Source organism: Perna viridis, chromosome 8 (genome assembly GCF_037379345.1).
Source record: "Perna viridis isolate PV_CMFRI_1.1 ecotype Kerala chromosome 8, ASM3737934v1, whole genome shotgun sequence".
NCBI classification, from domain to species: domain Eukaryota; kingdom Metazoa; phylum Mollusca; class Bivalvia; order Mytilida; family Mytilidae; genus Perna; species Perna viridis.
Genome location: NC_142452.1, coordinates 6227274 through 6246447, shown reverse-complemented (window position 1 = coordinate 6246447; position 19174 = coordinate 6227274). Strand labels below are relative to the sequence as shown.

Here is a 19174-nt window from a genome sequence, read left to right as displayed (position 1 = left end):
TTAGTGTCCTCAATTTTCATCAAAATCCATCAAGAAAATGAGATTTGTGCGGCCAAATGACAAATTCTTTAGTCCATTTCTTAAGTCTTGGGGTGATGGACATTAAAGTTCTGGTAAGAAGGAAACCAATGTGGTCAACTGTACAATTAAAGAGAATAGCAATCACATGGTACAGCAGCTCAGGTTGATAGTTATTACAAATGCTCTTTCAAGTATGAACCATTTTTTTTAAATACTGCACATACTAAGTTTAATTTGAAGAACACATTCTTGTCACAAAACAAACATAAAACTTTCTCAAATGAACACAATAAAATTAAATTGTAAGTCTTTTATTTCCTTGTCCATACCATCATAAGTAGATTTAACATTGACTGAAATCAACTAGTATTAATAGCTTGACAAACTTATGTTCTCTTAACCAAATTAAGGTTCTATAGATTCAAAAGATGAACAGATGTGTTTATACTACATTGTATTACAGTACCCAATCTTATTGACTAAGAAACAACATTTAAACAGGGTTGTGTAGTTGTCTGTATAGTATTGCCCATAACAATTGATCACCGACTCAAAATTATTACAATTTATGCACCAGACACAATGAATCACATGTATTCTGAAGTGGTACACAACATTTCAATGATTTTAATTAACATTTTAATCAATTGGTTGAATCATGAACTTATTCAGACTCATTTACACTCACATTTGTACAAATAAAAATATCACAGTCAAACATAATAAATAATACATTAACAATAATATACAAATATTTTACAAAATAAATCCATTTAAAAATTCACATTCTGACCCAAGCATTACTAAAAACTAAAACAAATGTTCTAGTTTGAAAATGCACCCTAATTTTACTAATATTTGAATGAACCTAAAACCAGTGATGTCTTTTTATCAATGTGAATACTTAACTTTGCAGAAATCACTAACTCATATATTACATTTTTTTCACAACTAGATATGGGAGTTTACAGGTGTGTTCTAACAAACAATCTTGCTCTTAAAGAATACATGAACTAACAGTCCAAATCTACATGTAATTAAAATTAGACATTTAGTCACTGCATGTAGGATCTATCAACACTCTATTGATGACCTATTCAGAATCCTCAGGTTTTTCTATTTAATTAATGCTTTCAAAATCTTGACAGATGAAATCTGATTGGCTCATCAAAAAGGTCATCTGAACAGAAAGTAGAATGGAGTGTTGTCAGATTGCAGTGACTGAACAGTTCAATTGATAGGTCTAATTTCAATTAGAATGCAACAGTCCTAGAGACAACACAATCACTCGATACTTAAATATTTCAAGTACTGCATCTCTGTCGCAGTTGATTTGATGTACAAAACAAACACAACGCAACAAATGATTTAAAGCACTTTGTACTGGACAGATTATATATACACATACATCTCAATAAAATAGCTTACTCCACAATGTAACCTTCCACAATTCTAATAGTCATTGAACTGTCTGTGCACTTCATAAAATGTATTTTATATAGCATTTCAATTCAAATTTTCTAGAGAGAAGCAAACAGAAACAAATAAGTTCCAAGTTCAGATCATTCAATTTAGAGTGAATGTTCAGTTCATGATTTGGATGTTAAGTTCTATTGTTCTCCTCAACCATGCCATAGTGACTTCATATATTGCCTTTAAACTAGTCACATATCACTCCTCATCTATGTCAGTCTCTTATCTAGGAACATCCAGTTTTTATTATTTTGAATAATGAATTGACATTATTACTTTTGATGGCAGATCTGCAGGCAGAAATAACTTGTGTTTTGAATTTACCCACTGAAAGATAAAATAATATAAAGCAATGTATGAGGTAATTTAGCAAATCACCATGATTAATCACATGACATACATTGATTCTTATAAATAATTGTATACCATTGCACTGATTTTTTCCCTTTTTTGAGGTTTATGAATATAAAAAAATCAGGATAAAATATTTTATAAGTATCCTAGAATATGCATGTACATTTATATATATATATGGATTAAAGAATATAATTTGAACTGGTGTAATGAAATAATAAATCTACAGTAAAAGAAAGCATATTTTGTTTGGAATCACACAATTAATAACATTGTGCACACCTTTTCCTGACAATAAGACTTATTAACACTTCATATTAGGAGAAAGATTTTAGTTATCAATGCTTCATGTGTAAGAAACTTAGATAACTAATTTGTGAAATAAAATCAGAATTTTCTCCCATCTAAATGTCACAACACCTTTTCTCTGGTGACAAAACTAAAGCACTTATGTCACTGAAGATTTGGGATATTAATCCAACAGTCACAGAGTTTAAAAAAGAAAATCTATCTAATTAATAGGCCAATCATTGTGAATAACAAATAACCAAAATATCATGACTTATGCCAAGAACTCTTGGTTATTTGACTTCTGCACGGATCAAGTTCCACTCCTATGTTAAATCTTGGTGTTCTTTGGCATCAGTGATCATATTTTGGTTATTATCTCTTTCCAATTTATTATCCTATAATTCTTTGAAGTTTTATTTCTTCTTCCCTACCCACCTCTTAGTCTGCCAGACTTCTGTATGATCTGATTTACGATCTTTAATGCTGCTAGCAGCTCCTGGTGGTTACTACATCGGATTTTATATCCATTGATTAAATCTCTGTTTAAATTGTAAAGCTCTAAATATCCTTTTCTCATGTTCTTCCTGAAGTAAAAAACAAGTACTATCTTCAAATAAAGATGGCCGACGCAGTAAAACTTGTTCATTTACTTATAATTTTCTACATTTCATTCAGGAAATTAACCAGAATCAGATTCAATATAATCTTGTGGGATTGTAAGTAACCAATTAACCAGAATCAGATTCAATATAATCTCAAGGCATTGTAAGTAACAATTAACCAGAATCAGATTCAATATAATCTCATGGCATTGTAAGTAACAATTAACCAGAATCAGATTCAATATAATCTCATGGCATTGTAAGTAACAATTAACCAGAATCAGATTCAATATAATCTCAAGGCATTGTAAGTAACAATTAACCAGAATCAGATTCAATATAATCTCATGGCATTGTAAGTAACAATTAACCAGAATCAGATTCAATATAATCTCATGGCATTGTAAGTAACAATTAACCAGAATCAGATTCAATATAATCTCATGGCATTGTAAGTAACAGTTAACCAGAATCAGATTCAATATATTCTCATGGAATTGTAAGTAACAATTAACCAGAATCAGATTCAATATAATCTCATGGAATTCTCAGTAAATTCAAGTAAGTAAGGAATTTTTCCTTTCGAAGTAAAAGAAACATTTTACAAAAAAAACTGCTTTTCATTTATATATTAAGTAAACACGATGCTGTCAAAAGACGTAATACTTTTTCTTGATGATTAAATAGCTTTACCTACTTCGTGGAATGCTAGATAAATTTCACAGTATCACATCATGTGACAATATGATTAGCTGTTGTGATTGGCTGCTCTTTGAATGTGACACATTGTCAATAAAATCTTATTGGCAGAAAGCAACATAGTGACATTTCTTATGTAACAACTAGTGACAGAGACAGATATCACTAAAATTTCTGCCATGGCAGATGCCTAATGTCAAGTGGCCAAAAATTCCAGAGGAATCATAGAGAAATAGAATTTTTAACACATAAAATTTGAATATGCAAAATATCAGCTTGTGCTGTTTAATTTCAACATCATATGATAATAAACTTCATGGGGCTCATTTGTTATGATGTTGAAGAACTAAGGTTGATATTTGGGATGTTTATGAAACCTTTATCTTCATATTCTAAACAGATTAACAAAACCAATAACTGATAGAAACACTATATCTTTCAATATACTTACATATCTCCCATTAGTCTAGCATCTTCAGCTCTGACAACCATACTTCTGATCAGATTTGAATGATCTGCCATTTCTGCTGTTAACTTCTGTCGTACTACATGGAATTCATCAACCTATAAATAAAACACCAAAGTAAATAGAGAGATTTTGCAGCCTTATATATCTTCATAGACTTCAGACAGATATAAGTTTGGAAAAGGGAAGCCCAGAAAACCCAATATCAATATAACTTTAAAAGGTCCATGAACACCATTTACTATTACTTGACTGTGTTAGATTTAATTAAATTGATGACTAAGATTTGAGCCCTACATAGGCATTAAAGGTTTTTTTTTTAAATAAAAGAAAAGAACCTGTAACCCAGTCTATATATACCAGTACAAAGTAAAACTTAAGTTCTAGAAATTGAAACAGACAACAAGAAACCCAATTGTTCTACTGATAAATGATGAGAATTTTTTTATAAACATAATATCATTTGCATATGTACCTTTACAAGTAATTCCTTCAGTTTTTCCATCTCTTCAGGAAAATCAGCTGTTGATGGTAGGTCATCTATATTAAGAAATGATGCAAGAGCCTGTGTTACATCTCCTGCCAAGTCCATATCATCTGTTTTTATAACAACCTGGAAAAAAGGAATGTGTATTATTTCCTTAATAATGACAAAAAACAATAACAAAAACCTACAGAAAATGTATATAATTTGATGGTCTCCTTTACGTATTTTATTATAGATACAAAAATGATGCATTTAAAGATTTTGATACTCCACAATATAAAACAAAATTGAGATTTCCTACTTGACCTCCTTGCTCCATCTGTATAATATGTGGAAGTCCAGTTTTTAGCGACATGAATGCCACATTGAGATTTCCTTACCTGACCTCCTTGCTCCATCTGTATAATAAGAGGCAGTCCAGTTTGTAGCGACGTGAATGCCACATTGAGATTTCCTTACCTGACCTCCTTGCTCCATCTGTATAATAAGAGGCAGTCCAGTTTGTAGCGACGTGAATGCCACATTGAGATTCCCTTACCTGACCTCCTTGCTCCATCTGTATAATAAGAGGCAGTCCAGTTTGTAGCGACGTGAATGCCACATTGAGATTTCCTTACCTGACCTCCTTGCTCCATCTGTATAATGAGAGTCCAGTACTGAAAGACATGAACGCCACATTGAGATTTCCTTACCTGACCTCCATGCTCCATCTGTATAATAAGAGGCAGTCCAGTTTGTAGCGACGTGAATGCCACATTGAGATTTCCTTACCTGACCTCCTTGCTCCATCTGTATAATAAGAGGCAGTCCAGTTTGTAGCGACGTGAATGCCACATTGAGATTCCCTTACCTGACCTCCTTGCTCCATCTGTATAATAAGAGGCAGTCCAGTTCGTAGTGACATAAATGCTATATTCAGATTCCCTTCACAGTTTAAATCATCTTGTAACAGAAAGCTTTGGTTTATCCACAGTAGTACCTGAAGTGTAAATATAAATAAGACGTATATGATACTTGGCATAAGATATCAACTCATAGCAAATCTTACTGAGGTTTTCACAGATGTAGGAAATGTTGAAATAGTTGAGGAAGGACTTTTATTTCTTTTGATCCATGAAGATACAACCTCAGTCATGTGGTAAACAATAAATTACCAGGATAACTGGTTGTTTTCATGTCTACTCCATATGCATTTAGATTATTTCAATAAGATAAAAAAATATTCTCAATTCCAATATATCAAATTCAGTATCTAAATTTAACTTATCCTCAAAATTGTATATGACGTCACTGTAACATGGTAATGTATAATGTGCAGGTGAAACAATTTTTATCCAATCAAAATAGCATGGAACTTCTGAATTCTTTTTATACGAAAATTTACAACTCATCATATCACAGCAAAAGTTTAACTAGAAATATTTTAACTAGCCTCAAAAAAGTGGCCTCCCTACTTCAATTAGACATTTTGGAAAGGTAGAAAGATTTCTTCCATTTGGAAGAATCCTACAATTACAATAGATATTGTACCCTTTGCACTCTGTCATTGACTTGGAACGTCACTGAGCTTTTAGGTTCTGGTACATCAGGTTTACATAAAGCATACATAGAGAATCTGGGTAGCTGTCTTGTCAACTCAAACACATGGTACTGGTTACTATAAATAAATTACAGAGCTATTAGTGGTGTTTATGGTGGAAACCAGATGAAAACATACAAAAAGTAATACTATGAACTAGGAAGTTTTAAGAACTCATTTTAACCTTACAGTTTTTTCTATAACCATACACAAAGTACTATCCTGATAACAAACAATATATAATGTATCATGTAATACTAATGACCTTTAAAATTAACATTATTTTATATGTCTGCTCCTAATTTCATACAGACCTTAAAGACTAAACTCTCTAATGTATTTCTTTGTTAAAGATTTATTTATTGTTATTTCAGTTGCAGTTTTGATAAAACGTTAATTAATCTTATGTTTGTGAATTTGTAGGTATTTTTTTTCTCTGCTTCCCTTCTCCACACCAAATTTATCATTCATGCTTTGAATTTTGAAGTATTATTTTCTTACAAATGTAATAGTTTTATTCCCAGTTGGCATTGTTTATAGAAAACTTACCTGGATTTGTATCCTACATAGGCTTTGATGTGAAGATCTACAGCAACATCTTTGGGTGGTACAATAGGGCACTTCATACAGTTAGACAATAAACTGGGATGGGGATGACTGTAATAAGTTAAATTATTTACATGTTTTCATGACATGGACAGATTACTGATTGACATAGTGAATACACATGTTCCAAATTTAAGATCTTTAACTAGAAAGTAAAAAAAAATCAGGTTTTGTACAAAACATGTATTAATCATGGTCAATTCAGAAGATGTTGGACCAAATAAACTATGAACACTTTGAGCAATGCTCACAAAATTGATACCCAAATTATTAAAATGCACCTTTTGACTTACAAATTGATCAAAATCTTAGATCATAAAAAGTGCACAATTGGAATTTGTAATATGAAGATTCTGAGAACATTTCATAAAATTCCATTCATTGGTGTAGGGGGAATAAAGGGTAAGAGACAGATACCCCTTGTCCCCATATTCATAAATGACAAAACCCATGTTTGCTTATGTGAAAAAAAAATTTGACCAAAATCTAAGATATAAGATGCACAATAGAAATATGTAATAAAGATTCGGTGAAAGTATCAATAAATTCCATTCAGTGGTATAGGAGGAGAAACAGGTAAGAGATGGGACCTCCTCTGTTTTAATTGAATTAAGAACAGCTGGAAGGATGGATGGATGAGCATCCCTATTACTATATACTCCTTACTTGCAAAGGAGGGTATAATAATGAACTGTTCCTTTCATGTGCAAATGAAAATACTAAAACAACAAATTTGTAGAAGTAGTTTTGTCAGGAATTGAAAAACACTTGACTTCTTTAATTCCTCTCCATATATTACTTACATGACATGACTTTCTCCATACATTACTTACATGACATGACTTTCTCCATACATTACTTACATGACATGACTTTCTTCATACATTACTTACATGACATGACTTTCTCCATACATTACTTACATGACATGACTTTCTTCATACATTACTTACATGACATGACTTTCTTCATACATTACTTACATGGCTTGACTTTCTCCATACATTACTTACATGACATGACTTTCTTCATACATTACTTACATGACTTGACATGACTTTCTTCATACATTACTTACATGACATGACACTACTTTCTTCATACATTACTTACATGACATGACTTTCTCCATACATTACTTACATGACATGACACGACTTTCTTCATACATTACTTACATGACATGACTTTCTCCATATATTACTTACATGACATGACTTTCTCCATCAAAAATACCTTCAGCAAATAACAATACTGCTCTGATTATTGTATCTGGAAAATAATAATGGTGACACTTATTCTGCAATGGTGCTGCCAACCGTTATAAAATTCTGCCATTTTCCCCCTTATCTAATTAGAAATCTGATTTTATGAAATTTATTTGTGATTAGACATTTGACACAGGATATGAAATTTACCAGAATAGAGGTGGTCATTAATTCCTAAATGGTTCTAGTCATAATATTTAAACTCAATCCCAACCTTCCTTTGGGGTATGGCATTTTGTGAAACAATATCAAAGACATCCATTTACTTTTACTCAAGACATCATACAGACATGATTGTTTCCCGCCCCAGTTTGATCACATGACTTGAGTCAAAACCCAGAAAGTAAATATCAACCATGCAGTTCTATGGTATGACACCTAGTGGTGCAAATTAACTTGTATTTAACTTACACGCATTGTCCAAACTACAGGAAAATGTCCCTTTTGACGTAAGTGGTGTAAAATATTGTGGAACAATATTATAAACATCAATATAACTGGAGTTATCAAGTTTGAAATGCTAGTTTTAGCCCCCTTTTGGTTCCTAATTCCAAAATAGTTAATGCCAAAACCCTTAAAATCAAAACCAACCTTCCTTTAGTGGCTTGGAACCTTGTTGGAAAACTTCATCAGATCAACCGACTAATACTCAAGTTAAACACAAGAATCAAGTGACTACAGATGATAGCCACACTGGTGACTACAGATGATAGCCACACTGATGACTACAGATGATAGCCACACTGATGACAACAGATGATAGCCACACTGATGACTACAGATGATAGCCACACTGGTGACAACACCTTACCAACAACTGCAAAGGTTTTGTTGTTGTATTAAAACATAGCAACAGATAACATCTAGGTTACAAAAATAAAGTGTTTTTGTCATTTCAATACAACAGCAGTAATTTCTCATTGTGAAATCTTACAGTAGATAACAGTGATAAAAAATATTGACTACAGATGTGATATTTCATTGATTTTTTCATTGTCATTTTCAAAACAAACAAATATTCCACTCACCATTTGTAGTACCAACAAATAACTCAACATGAGGCTGAAATTATAAGAAAAGGAAATGAGGCATTTACAATATTTTATTATCATGATAATAAAGTACATTATTTTGAGCTGTCACACTGATAATTTGTCATGTCGTTATACAAAATTAATGATTTAATTCAATGTCTTTCATTTTCTGAAAATAATTTTAAATCCAATATGACATAATATGAAGAACCATGGGTGAACCAATGACATGCTGACTAGAACAAAGATAGAGAAAAGGAAATACTGACAGGCTTTGAAAAATTCTAATTCACAGCAAAATTTGGGCTAAAATATGCTTGATGAACACATATTTGTGCCTTCTGATAAATCATAAATTTAAATACATACTCTATATCAAGTCACCAAATACAAGCAGACCTTTTACAACAACTATCTTATTGTCTACCTACATGTATTTACATGCATGTGCATTTGTGATTTACACAATGCAAGCTTAGATAAAAATAGAATAAGTAATCAGAAAGAGTGAATAACCAAAATGTGATCATAAGTGCCGAAGAACACCTAGATTTAACAAGTGTGCAGACTTGTTCTGTGCATGAGTGATTATATTTTCTTCATTCACAATAACCAATTAATTATCTATCTAATATATAGATTTTCTCCATTATTTATTTCTATTTTAATATAAATTTTTATTTTTTTAATTGTTGGATTGATATTCTGGTTGTGACTTTTCGGCGGAAGAAAGTCTGAGAGTGAAATTGTCGTTTTTATTTCAACATTTGAAGTCACAGCTATCTATGTTATAAATATCAGTAACAATACCACTGATACTGATTATATTTTTTTAAAATTTTCTATATTATTATTTTATATTACATTATTATGATTAATAAAGTACAGCAGTACAAAGACATCAGTTCATTAGTAGATAATCAATTTTTTTTCAGATTTTTGGTTTTCACTCTCCAAAACTACTTGTCCAAAAAATAATAAAAATCTTCAACCATTTCACTGTAAATAATTGTACAGTATCCTACTAGAAACTTATTTAATCCAAACCAATCTAAAACAATTATGAAATCCTTTCTATTCTTTTTCACCTGTAAAATTTGACATCTGTGTAGGAAGTTATTTGGTTTAGAGTATCTTGTATAGGTCATACCTGTTTGCCTTCATCCCCAGGGTTAACTGTCAGCGTTGTTTGTAGTTGTGTAGCTGCCTATAAAAAAGGAAATACAGAGAGTTGGGTCACCACTGGAATTCATACTGACAAAACATGGCATCTTCATTACATCAATATAACTTATGTCCTTGTCATTTCAGCTTTTGTTAAAGTAAAACAATTATACATTTACAATTTGTAATATAAATACACACACATGAATTTTAATTTCAGAACATATCACAGCATATCAAACAAGTTATTGGCCTTGACTATTACACCACAGGTAAACCTTTTATATTTGTCATGTATGCACTGTATTATGAAAGGAAATAGTATGGTAAAATTGAACTAAATGGTACAAATCACACACCACATTAACCACTTAATATTGTACAAAACAGGGCAGTTTTTCTTTCATTATTTATACTAGAAGCCTATGAATAAATGAAGAATATCTATAGGGTTCATAAATATTCACTAGCTTTATTACAGATGAGTGCTCAGAACACCACATTAGAATATTCCCACATAAAATTATAGATGTTGAAAAAGAAGACCTACAGGAATAACACCCATAGCTTGTTGGTCTAAATCACCACCTGGTGGGAATGGCTTCTCTGCTGAATATTTCCCTCCACTAGCAACAGCTTGCTGCTGCATTTGAGAGGCCAGAACAGCTGCTTTTGTATTCTCATCATAATTCTTTAACTCCATTTGTAAGTTCTGGAAAAGAATAAATGATGGTATTCCATTGTATTCAGTTTCTGGACCTATAGAGTAAAATTGGCATTATTAATACTCTTATAACTGTTGTATGTAAATGAGACATATGACATATCATTTTATTTAAACTACTGTTATATTCAACCTTTAACATTTTCAAATGTTCTTTTTTATCCAATGAAATTTATTACTATACATACAGCTGTCTGAATTTCAACCCACAAAATTAACTTCAGAAGTCACAATTTAAGTAATGAATGATGATAGAAATCCACCCCCTTTAAAATACTGATTTAACAGTGCTCCCAAATATTAACATATTAGGATGATATTTACCTGCTTTCTAAGGCTAAGTTCTCTGATGGTATCCTGTTCTAGGTTAGCGTCCATAAGATTTCCTCTCATTTCTGTAGGAGCTGGGTTATAGGCCTTGACTGACAAATATATAGAAATTTACTCATTAGACAACTCAAAACAGTTAAAACATGAAGTACGTAATGAGAACCTAGAATATTGGGTATTAATTGTTGAAAGGATTCTGATTCTCATTTTACAGCATTAACCATATAGAAAAGTTAAGCAATTCTGCACACATAGCAAAAATAAAGAAAAATCCTTGATTTATATGAACTAACATGACTCAAGTAAGAAATGGCTTTACAATGTGAAATTTGTAATTACACACTCATTTATTGTTTATATGGCATGACCAAAGTTTGCCTGTGTAATAATAATCCTGGTATCTAGTATCAATTTGAGATAACTGTTGAAGAAGAGTGTCATGTCTGATAGTTATACACTCCAACTATTTTTTTAAAAAATTGCATGTTTTAATACATACAATATCAGATCAAAAACTTTGTCTTTTTGATAAATCAGTGAGCAACTTTGAAATAACCATAAAGAACAGGATAAATTAAATAACATCAACATTGTAAAATGTTAACTAAACCATTGAATAGACTCCCATATTACACAGAGGAATTGAACTATCAATAATATACATGGTTTCAGTTAGGGTATGTGTTAGTTAATTAAAGAGAGTTTCCTCTACAAAATTTTATATGCAAAATTCCTCAAGAATTGAATTCTCCTCAAGAGAGAGAATGGAGATGGTAATAACAACTCACTTTCTCCCTCTGTAGATACACACAATAACTGTTGTGTTCCATCCATTCTGTAGTCGGCCTAAAGACAAATATCATCTCATGTTACGCATTGTAAACCAGAAATTTGTTTTCAAAAGGTAAAAGGAGAAAGAGATAATTAATAGAATGCATGGTTAATTGTGTAATTGTGCATATCATTAAAATACACTATCTCATCAGATAATAGGCTTTATAAATGATGTTTCACAAGTCAATGAAACACATTCTCTCCACAATCACTGGGCAACTTTTATTGACAATTGCCTATTTTCTTTATATTTCTAAAATAAAACAGAAATAAGTTAAGAGAAACATATCAAATGTAATTATAAGACTTTTAAAATTATTATGAATGATTTATGAAATTATTAGTAGATAGAAGAATACCAATTAATGATAAATTATTAAAATTTTCAACCTTATTCTATCGAGATTGGACTTAATTCACTTTAAAGTCATCCATTTCATTAAATGGAGGCAGTGAAATCCAAGAGAAAACTATGGGAATCTCTGATTTTTTTTTAATCTCTTTTGTGGACTTTATTCAGACATAACTGTGATACCTGCACAATTCCTGCCACTGCTGATGAAAAATTATCTTTAAATATAACTTCTCCAGTTCTGTCACTCCTGGCATCAATCTACAAGTAAATAATTTACAGTCATATACTTAATCTTATGTTGCATGTTAAATAAAGACTCTGAATCAAAGGGATTCTTATACTGAATGTAAGATTTAATGTTTTTATGTTAAAACAAGTGTAAAACACAATGTTTAACACAATGAATTATTTCTATCATTAAATTATGAGTCTCAGATCTTTTTTAAAACAAAAGTGTAAACAATAGGATGCTAACTAAATATCAAGTACATCCATCAAATGTTCTTTAGTTTTTACCTTGCCATTACTCCAGCCTGTAATCAATTCTGACACACCATCTGAATCTATATCAAAACTGTGAATAGTCAGGGCTTGGTTCTTTGACTGAAAAAAGATTAATATCAAAATGCTCATCAATAAAGCCATGTACACAATGTTGACAAACTATTAAAAGTAGCTTTAATGAAGGGAAATAACTTCTTTCTTATTTTCTCATTGTATTAAAATGATATTTCAATATGCTGTATTGCTTATAAAAATAAAGATCATTATTTACACTTGAAAAACAGACCATATAAGACCATAATGCAGCAGCGAAATTCTTGTTTATGGTATGAATGCTTCTTGTATTAAAGTATTTAGTATTTTTGTGTTACAACCTTGTACGACATAAAAAATGGCATAAATATAACAGGACTTCCCTTTTACTACAGAAAATTCAGTTGACTTTCAAAAACAAAGTTGATAAGCCCAACAAATGTACCTATAAAAAAATTATCAATCATGATAAAAAATGAATTAAAATAGAAAACCCCTTGAATTGTTGTCAATTAAAACTGACAGAAAAAAGTACAAGATACATTCTATCGGTATTTCCTTAAGGTGTGTGGAGATATGTTTATTATTTAATTTTTCAATTATCCTACTTTGATTCTCCAGTATCTGGCTGTTCTATCATACACACCAACTGTACCATTGGCTAGGGCATATCCAAATCTTGCTTCAGTCATGGGGCAAAGGGAGGTAATAGCCTGAAGAGAAAACATTCAGTTATTGAACAGATTAAGGAAATCATATTCTTTTAAATTATATTTGAACTGAATTTAAGCATCTCCTGTAGATTACATTAAAAATTGTAAAGCATGTCAAGAGCTCTAAGTAGAATATATTATCAGTGAAGTCTGGATGACTACTGGTAGCAGTATACACAGTGAAAGTAATGTTTCGATAGGTAGTTTGTCAAATGTCCATAAATTCATGGAATTTCAAATTTGTTGATTTAAGAACAACTAAGTTTGAAACTGAAAGTGTTCAAATTTACTTTCAAGAGGGAAAGAGTGAAAGGTCCTGAACTTTTTTGGTATCTTAAATAAATAGGCCACAAGAAGAAAGTGTAAGGTCCTTAATATGAGTAAATTAAAGTAGGTATAAAAATTCAAATGTCCTTCACCTTAAGTGTCCCAGACCATGGACAGTGCTAAATGCTAAAATTTGAACTCCTGTTTACATATGAAATTTACAGAAACATTGGTAATCTACAAACAAAAGTTGTACTACAGTACAAAGCATTATAAAATATTGACTATCAGTATTCTGTATACTGGATTCATTTCTGATTTTAAGTTTTTCATTTGAGGGACTCAGCTTTTTGTGTACTCATATTGCATTTAACTTCATTGATAATGCATTGTTATGGTGTTATAAAGCTGATGTCTTGACCAACGGGAATATAAAATGTTGTGTGTCTGCATAAAAAGTTCAAACAATCACATCTTAACTGCAAGATTTTGAGCCATTCATGTTTTGACAAAGGATCTACATGTATAGAACATCACTGAAGCTCTCTCTTTTAACATGTCTACATGTATAGGCCATCACCGAAGCTCTGTCCCTTTTAACATGTCTACATGTATAGGACATCACCAAAGCTCTGTCCCTTTTTGCATGTCTACATGTATAGAACATCATGGAAGCTCGTCACTTTTAATATGTCTACATGTATAGGACATCACCAAAGCTCTGTCTCTTTTAACATGTCTACAGGTATAGGACATCACTGAAGGTCTGCCTCTTTTAACATGATATTCATGTACAAAATATACACAAAATATCTAAACATTTCTGCATATAATCTCTACAATCTTCAAAAAGTATAATATTTTACCTCAGTTTCTGTCATTTCTGCAATAATTTCATCCTCTCTGAACACTCTTATATCAAAATCTTCTGATCCTACTACAAGCTGAAAAATGAACGTAAATTTTCAGAATGCCATTTTCTATAACGTAATATTCATAAATTATGTAGGTTTTATTTAGCACTTATGGATCATAATTGTAGTCATTATTTTCTTTCTATATATAACTCAATAAGTATCAGTTTTTATCTATTTTTCCACTGTTTACATCCTTAAAACAGTCTTAATATGTAAATCCATTTACCACTTGGAATCATAGAATCCATGTCAGGATCTTTTTACACTACATTCATTGTTAATAGTGATAATTATTTTCAACTTCCGAAAGTTACTTTTTTGATTCAATGAGTATACAAGGCCACAATTGAGCTGTTTCTGTATAAAATAACAGTTTTTTCTACTTGTAAAACTTATATTTTCAATGAAGAAAGTATACTTCAATTATGTAAAAATAATTTATGATCTTAAAATAGAGTTCACAGAAATTGTTTGCAAGTATTTTTAGAAATATAAAGCTGATATCTTACCTGATTCTGTCCCATACCATTAAAATCTATCAAGGTCAGTGAACACACATTGTCTCCTGTAACCTGGTAATGAACAAATTCAATCAGTTATATTAGGGTCTTTCTGTAAGACGAGTTGTAAAGGTCACAGCGGGTCCTCTACTTTCTAGATATAGATTAGAAATCTTACAATAAATTAAAAAGTAACTTTTTCCCTAATAAATCCATTAAAAGTGGAAAGAAAATAGTTCATAATAAAATGATCAAAATATGAAATTTTGTTGACTAGATATTTATTTCATTAAATAAATTCTTTATTATTGTCAAGTTATTATTTGCTCTTACCGTCCAGAATATGTCATTTCCATCTTGATCATACCCCTGTAGTGAACAATTACCACCAAATAATACCATTGGTTCTATTATAGTACCAAGTTTGCCTATGGTGATACAGTTAGCTCCATCCGCACACTACAAAAGAATAACACACAATTTGAAACCATTCTCTTACATCATTTTCTAAAGGGTCAATTGAGAAGTTCAGAATCCTTCTATCTAAAGTAGGGGTAAACTGGAAAATCCAGAATCTCAATACCTGAAGGGTCAACTGAGTAGTCCAGAATCTCACTATCTGAAGGGACAGCTAAGAAGTCTGGAATATCATTAATAAAAGGTCAACTGAGAAGTCCAGAATCTCACTATCCAAAGGGTAAAATGAGAGGTCCAGATTCTCTTCATCTAAAGAGTTAATGGACAAGTCTAGAATCTCACTATCTTAAGAGTTAAGGGAAAAGTCCAGAATCTCACTGTCTTAAGAGTAAACTGAAAAGTCCAGAATCTCATTATCTTAAGAGTTAACAGAAAAGTCAAAAATCTAACTATCTTAAGAGTTAACGGAAAAATCCAGAATCTCACTATCTTAAGAGTTAACGGAAAAATCCAGAATCTCACTATCATAAGAGTAACTGAAAAGTCCAGAATCAGCCATCAGTTTTGTGAAACTGTAAAATGCACATATATAGTCTGTATACATGAAATATTCGTTCACAAAAAGCAGGTATTTTAAATTCAGAAATTATTTTGAATATTAATTATTGTGGTTGTTCATTCCAGTTGTAAAATTCCACATTCAGAATGATAATAATTCAATGAAGCACCACAATTTTAAGTAGGTCACATTTTCCTCAATAAAATAAGTTCCTAACTTACACAGATTCAAAATGCATTAAAATTTAAAAAGAACCTAGGAATTCAGAAGATGTCTTATTTAAACTGGAAAGTACTTTATTCAGGGTTTGGTTTTGACAGGTTTACTACACCTAGCATATTGTATTGTAAGTATATTAAAAAAAATATATTATTTGATACAAAATAAAAGCAAGAATTGTTTGATAGTGATCATAGCAGATGTCAGAGATGTAATCCCTAATATACATTTGTAAAGTCATTTTAAGAATGTACATGTAATCATTTGCAAGATACAAATATTTGGTCACAGTCTTTTTTTTTTTTTTTTATCAAAATCAGCACCAAATTTAAACCAGTTTTTTTTTCTTTTTCATTTCATCTACTGCTACATTATTTCCTTCATGTATTTTTTCTCAAAAAGATAAGATGTATTTATAGAGAAAACCTGTAAAATACAGTACAGTGGGTTATTGTCATGGGTTGCTATCACTGACCTAGTTTAGCTGTCCATCTGAAAATGCTGTAATAAAATTCCAAATCACAAATTTTTACAACGGCCAAAACAACAAAACAACTTACAATGGTACAATAGAAACATTAAACTTACATCTCTATAAAATAGATCACTGTTGTTGTTGACATCATAAGCTAGGATATTTGTCTGTGTTCCTACAGCAAGGATGTCATTCTTACTATTCAAACTTCCTGCATACACTGAAGATACTTGCTGGTTAATGCTGAGTAAATTTATATCTTGGTCTTTAGTGACATCAACCCTGCCACCACGCTGACCTCTGGTGTGAGGACTGTGTATCAAAACCTTTTAATAGAAATGGCAACATTAATTGCAAAAAACTTATTATTGTAACTCCTCCGAAAATATATTAGTATTAGCTCATTCAAGTATGAACACCATTTAAAATGCTGAAGTAACTTCTTTCTCTGATCAAATTTTATATGATGAACAACGATTGGTGTGTTCTTTTTTTCTGCCTTTGTTATTTTGTTCTTTCATGAATGACACTTAATTCAAATCAATCTTAGGGAACAAGCAATAAAATGTTAAAATTTTCTGATGCAATTGCAATGCAAGTACATGTATATCTACAACTGGCATTAAACTTCATGGTATACTTCCAAACATACATGTACATATGGTGATAAATCTCTGTATGTAGGCGTCATGACAAGAATTCATCTGAGAAGTTTATCCAAAATCAAGCTATATAGGGTTACATACCTTGCCAGCAGTGGTGGCACAAGTGAGAGCTGGATGTTTACCATCATATTTACCAACTGTTACCATCCGTGGGTTCACCTTATGATGGATCTTTAAGTTAAATATTGGTACTAACATGGTTGTGTCTTATAACCCAACTGAAATAAAAAAAAAAAGCATCAAAATCACAGACCAACACCAACAAAATGGGGTTTATTGTTAAAGTTAGGAATACTTAAAATAATATACATGCACTTATAAGAGATAGCTACATGTATGCATAGCCATCTTTCACTCATAAATGGCTGTATTATCAATGGGGTCCTACATACTTATGGGCAGAAAAAGCATCAATATCTGGTTTGTGAATGTAACATTGGTAGCTTAAAAGCTGTATAATGGCAGCTTCATTTTCATATACTTGACAAATACGATTGAGGATCACACCAGTCTACTAAACACAAACTAGCTTCGATGATTAAATACAAATCGAATCAGAGCTTTATCTAAGACAGGGATATTTGAAACATGGCACCCAAATGTTTACAAAAATGACGTAATCTATACCGGGCAACTTGACCCAAAGATATATTGGACCATGACAACATAGTTCCTTACCAAAGCTGGACATTTCACTCTATACATATTTCAGGCCATGACAATAGGAAAATGCATAAGGACAATAGAAACTTTATATCATGACTCATTTTACCAATTTGGAAGTTAATAATTACAGGGATGACAAAAATTATGAAAGGATTTTGGTGTTTTAATTCATACATGTGTATGTTTCTTTGGGAGCATTTAAGGTTTCACCTTCCTCATATTAGTCAGCTATTCAAATCAATAGACATATCAAAAAGGTGTTCTGTGGTAATACAGTAGGACACATTGGTTTAATGCAGATTTATACCTAGATTGGTACCAGTCAATTTCAACTTGCTGTAAATGGCATTGAAATGTCTTTCTCTTCAGTAAGACTCTTTGTTCTCTTACAGATTACACATATAGTTGCCCCAAAATGTCACAAAATAAAAATATCTCATATCATTAGTTAATAATACAAGATCTGCCTACGGTACTACTACTAGCTACCTAGAATGGCTAGATTGATCCCAGACTGTAATGAAATAGGGGTCACATTATTTTTTTATCATTTATCTTTAGTTCAGGTTGTCACACTACTTTTTCCCCCTCTTTATTTTGTTTAGGTGTTACATTGTTTCCCCACAACTTGTATTCATTTACAAAAAAACAAAAAAGAACTGTTTTAAGAAACAATTTCTTGACAGTGGGCTGCTGACAATATTAAGAACACACATATATCTCAAAATAAATAACAATGATTCATTCATTATGCATGATTATGTCAATTAAATTACACCCACGAAAGAGTCAATTTTCGACTTAAAAATATGCTTCACCCTTTTCATGCAATTTATCTTGTGTATCGAATGAAAACATCCATCAACCGGAAGTTGTAAAGAAGCGAAGAAAGTGTAATTCATGGTTTGTCATAAACATAAAATGCAATTATTATATTACAATCTAATTTTAT

At 31.2% G+C, this 19174-nt stretch overlaps 1 protein-coding gene across 2 annotated transcripts; it reads right to left on the bottom strand.

Moving 5' to 3' along the window:
• Positions 1–316: 316 nt before the first annotated feature.
• On the bottom strand, positions 317–19105 carry LOC148609099 (BBSome complex member BBS2-like). 2 transcript variants are annotated; one of them, XM_088540574.1, is made up of 22 exons: positions 19041–19105; positions 17638–17774; positions 17005–17217; positions 15555–15680; positions 15231–15293; positions 14671–14748; positions 13433–13537; positions 12804–12890; positions 12468–12545; positions 11887–11944; positions 11093–11190; positions 10595–10756; positions 10031–10087; positions 8875–8908; positions 7787–7850; positions 6522–6629; positions 5924–6050; positions 5244–5372; positions 4382–4519; positions 3892–4004; positions 2575–2723; positions 317–1821 (listed from the first exon to the last, which is right to left on the bottom strand). In XM_088540574.1, the coding sequence occupies exons 2-22, from the start codon at positions 17752–17754 to the stop codon at positions 1721–1723; spliced, it is 2205 nt and encodes a 734-aa protein (XP_088396700.1). In that variant the 5' UTR covers positions 17755–17774; positions 19041–19105; the 3' UTR covers positions 317–1720. The 2 variants fall into 2 exon arrangements, with proteins under 2 accessions (XP_088396700.1, XP_088396702.1); XM_088540576.1 differs by having other exon boundaries at positions 1569–1821; positions 19005–19082.
• Positions 19106–19174: the final 69 nt, after the last annotated feature.

Excerpts from the sequence above, each read along its gene's own strand:
- LOC148609099 (XM_088540574.1), bottom strand. The coding sequence starts at position 17,754 with ATGTTAGTACCAATATTTAACTTAAAGATCCATCATAAGGTGAACCCA. Across the intron at positions 15,294-15,554 it reads GAAATGACATATTCTGGACG|GTTACAGGAGACAATGTGTG; the intron begins GTAAGAGCAAAT and ends GTTCATTACCAG. Across the intron at positions 8,909-10,030 it reads CTGGGGATGAAGGCAAACAG|CCTCATGTTGAGTTATTTGT; the intron begins GTATGACCTATA and ends TTATAATTTCAG.